Genomic DNA, 3,565 nt, shown 5'->3' with positions numbered 1-3,565 from the left:
GACATACATATTATATATATATATATATATATATATAAGAACCATATATTTTATAATAATAAAATACAAAAAAAGTTAATGAGTTGGACTCACCCCATGACACAAGACAATAAAAAATAAAATACGAACGTAACAGACATCCATCCTTCAAAGGTTAGCGCCTTAAAATAAGAAGAACATATGAGATATGTTTTAAAGAAGTTGAAATTCATTTTCTTCATCTCGATGTTCTCGCTCACCTTCTCTAAATCTCCGGTGTAAGCGCTCGCCAGGACCGTTGGGATAATAATGATAAAAGCGTTATAAAACAAAACCCCATATTTACCAAGACCCTGAAACAACAGACAACGAAGGCAAGTTCACATGTTTGCATACGACTGCAGATCTGTGTTTCATCACAAAGCTGTACACCTAATGACTTCCAAGTGCATTTGATAACACCTAGTCGCATTGATATCTAACAGCCTGCCGCGGGAGATATGATGCACGTGGCAAAGAAGTTATCATCAGTTATTTTCATCACTGATAACTCCTGCTGTCATGTACCTCCATCCCCAGTTTCTTCTTGGTGTAAGGTTTGCATACGACTGCAGATCTGTGTTTCATCACAAAGCTGTACACCTAATGACTTCCAAGTGCATTTGATAACACCTAGTCGCATTGATATCTAACAGCCTGCCGCGGGAGATATGATGCACGTGGCAAAGAAGTTATCATCAGTTATTTTCATCACTGATAACTCCTGCTGTCATGTACCTCCATCCCCAGTTTCTTCTTGGTGTAAACTCCACTGGCGGCCGTGAAGACGTCGTTTAGCAGAACAAACGTGTATCCTTCTGCATTGAAGGACAGGTCCGAGCTGAAGCAGTCGGGTCAGAGTTAATAAACACACCTGTGTCTATATATATATATCATATTATCATGAATGATCTGTGTTCATGTACCTGGCTGCCACCAGAGCGCCCACGACTATCGCCAAAACACTGCACACCAGCGGCGGAGCGAAGCTTTTCCTGAAGATAGAAACACAGTCTTATCATCATGCGGCACTTTTGGCCTTCTAGCAGTTAAAACGTAAAACTACAAGTTGCTTGCGGAGGCACACGTGAGCTCTGCGACATTAAAACTCTAATAACCGAAGAAAGACGGATATCTGAAAAACGTCTTTCTGAGCAGGGTTTTATTTTAAATGGCTGACTTTAGACATAATGAATGATAACGATAACGGTGGGAACTATAACGTTGCATGGCTATTTCATTGTATAAAAGCAAGGACAGGGCAAAGAAGGAAGCGTTTCAGAGATTGGCGGTTATCAATGTTCATGTTTGCAAATGCTGCGCAAACTTATGTTGGTTCGTGTTTTATTACGCGTACTGTTGCGTGCCAAATGCAAACTCTTTCCGGTTCGAGCTTCATTTGTTGTGTTTTCAAGCTACATCCACGTCATCTAGCAGCAGCCTGACTGTCTTTATTTACGGATATGACACACACGCACAGATTAATTATGAAAATATGCAGTTTCCTGGGAAATCTGTCCTGCCCATACGCGCACACACACACATGCATATGTGTCCCTGCAGCACAAAAGCAGTCATAAGTAGCGCCGGTATATTTGTAGCAATAGCCAACAATACGGGTTGGGTCATACAATATGGGTCAAAATTATAAATTTTTCTTTTATGCCAAAAATCATTAGGATATTAAGTAAAGATCATGTTCCATGAAGATATTTAGTAAATCTCCTACCGGAAATACACACACACACACACACATATATTTTTTTAATTAATATTAATATTTAAAATTCTAAAAAATATTTTCAAAAAAAGATTATAAATAAAATTTGCTTTCAAATATATTTACATAAAGGTTTCCCTACCAACATTTTTTTGCATATTTTTTTTTTATATTTTTAAATATATCTATAACACGTGTGAACATGCAACACAACTGAATAAAAATAGTGAATAACACTATAAGGTTATAACTGTATTTTCTTGCCTCTGAAATATATATATTGGTATATGAAGGTATATTTTCGCCATATGGGCACAGCATTAAAAGCTTAAGGGTTTAAGGTAAGGCCAAAATAAATATAAAAGGGTGGGGGGTTATGGTGTACTTGCTCATTATTTACATTTTCACATAAAAGTGGCATTGTAGCTTTAAGCATAATCCCTAGCAGAGCATATATACCTCAGTATCCTGGATTCCATCAGCATTGTGAGTAAAATGGTGAATTTTCTGAGCACAGTGAACATGGGCAAGCTGAAAAACACAAGGCAGCAGCTTCACAAGAGTCTGTCTTCATGCTAAACTCTATGCATTTCTATTCATCCACCTGAGCTTCTGAGTTCCTCCCAGTCCTGTCACGTGGTTCCCCACATACAGCAGTGGCAGGGGAAATATCTACAGTACAGAAACACAATAAGCAAGCATGACAATGCGATTACACATGCACAGAATAAATTACCTTCCCAGGAATGCTTTTGTCAAAGTCCTGAAAATGGATGGCTTTGTTCATCTTGGCAACATACAGGATGATGATTGTAGCTGTCATCTATGAACAAACAAACAAAGTGATATCAGTGAGTCTCGTGCGTTTGCATCGGATTTTAAAACATTAAAGCTCGAGCATGTTTCTCACCTGTCCGATTCCGAGGAACATAAACGAGGGAAACCTATTAAAGCAACACGCACTGTAATTATGATTTAAAGCACGTGCTGTTATTCTGATGCGAGAAGCTGACACTCACTTGTGCTCGGTTAATATACTCTTATTGACCACGATGATAAAAAACGAGCAGAAGGCGTAGAACACGGCGGAAGCAAACTTCATGAGTCTCGCGCGGTTCACCTCGTCCTTTAACATCATGTTTGTCTTGAGCTCCTACTTTAATCCTCGCAGCTTTCTCTTCTTTCGCTGGTCTGGAGACTGCTGACATGCTGTATTAGTGTCCAGAGAAACGCTGAATGCGTTGCATGATCAAAAAGCTGTTAATAATTCATTAAACGACACGAACTGAACGACAACTAATAGGACAAGGGGGCGGGGTCTCGGGAGGGGCGGGGCGTGGCGGCGCGGAAGCGGTCTCTGATTGGTCGAGTTGAATGTGTGCAAATAATAATTGATGTTAAAGAGATGAAACTGTAAATGTTGTGAGTGTGATCTGCTGCCCAGAAACCTCAAACTGGTCAAACTGGTCAAACTAGTAACTTAGGCTACACTTACTACTTTTGTGCATCACGAATCTGGCACAGACTTTAAGGCATTACAGTAGTATCACAAGCATTATGCATATCTGTAAAGATGTTTTCATGTTTTATGAAAAGCACTGTATAATTAATTTGACTTGTTTCATTCGTTTTCCGTGTTTATGAGTTTGCTGATGTGTTTTTTTGAGGCTGAAAGACTAAACATTTGATCTTTTTACGAGCATATTTCTATAGGATTGAAAATCTGGAATCTGAGGGTGCAAAAGAATCTAAATATTGAGAAAATCATCTTTAAAGTTGTTCAAATGAAGTTCTTAGCAATGCATATTACTAATCAAACATTAAGTT

General features: G+C 38.7%; 1 protein-coding gene across 2 annotated transcripts; it reads right to left on the bottom strand.

Annotated features, from left to right (window-relative positions):
- Positions 1-84: 84 nt before the first annotated feature.
- LOC107570985 (UDP-N-acetylglucosamine/UDP-glucose/GDP-mannose transporter-like) lies at positions 85-3,081 on the bottom strand. 2 transcript variants are annotated; one of them, XM_016257269.1, is made up of 9 exons: positions 2,758-3,081; positions 2,649-2,682; positions 2,475-2,561; positions 2,343-2,410; positions 2,198-2,269; positions 945-1,013; positions 757-859; positions 240-332; positions 85-161 (listed from the first exon to the last, which is right to left on the bottom strand). In XM_016257269.1, exons 1-9 carry the CDS (start codon positions 2,874-2,876, stop codon positions 90-92), a joined length of 717 nt encoding a protein of 238 aa, XP_016112755.1. In that variant the 5' UTR covers positions 2,877-3,081; the 3' UTR covers positions 85-89. The 2 variants fall into 2 exon arrangements, with proteins under 2 accessions (XP_016112755.1, XP_016112756.1); XM_016257270.1 differs by lacking the exons at positions 85-161; positions 240-332 and adding an exon at positions 426-546.
- Positions 3,082-3,565: the final 484 nt, after the last annotated feature.

The sequence above is a fragment of the Sinocyclocheilus grahami genome, unplaced genomic scaffold, assembly GCF_001515645.1.
Source record: "Sinocyclocheilus grahami isolate Dianchi unplaced genomic scaffold, SAMN03320097.WGS_v1.1 scaffold1530.1, whole genome shotgun sequence".
Classification (NCBI taxonomy): domain Eukaryota; kingdom Metazoa; phylum Chordata; class Actinopteri; order Cypriniformes; family Cyprinidae; genus Sinocyclocheilus; species Sinocyclocheilus grahami.
This window is presented reverse-complemented; position numbering and strand designations above follow the sequence as displayed.

Excerpts from the sequence above, each read along its gene's own strand:
- LOC107570985 (XM_016257269.1), bottom strand. The coding sequence starts at position 2,876 with ATGATGTTAAAGGACGAGGTGAACCGCGCGAGACTCATGAAGTTTGCT. Across the intron at positions 2,683-2,757 it reads AGTATATTAACCGAGCACAA|GTTTCCCTCGTTTATGTTCC; the intron begins GTGAGTGTCAGC and ends TTGCTTTAATAG. Across the intron at positions 1,014-2,197 it reads ATGGAATCCAGGATACTGAG|GAAAAGCTTCGCTCCGCCGC; the intron begins GTATATATGCTC and ends TTCTATCTTCAG.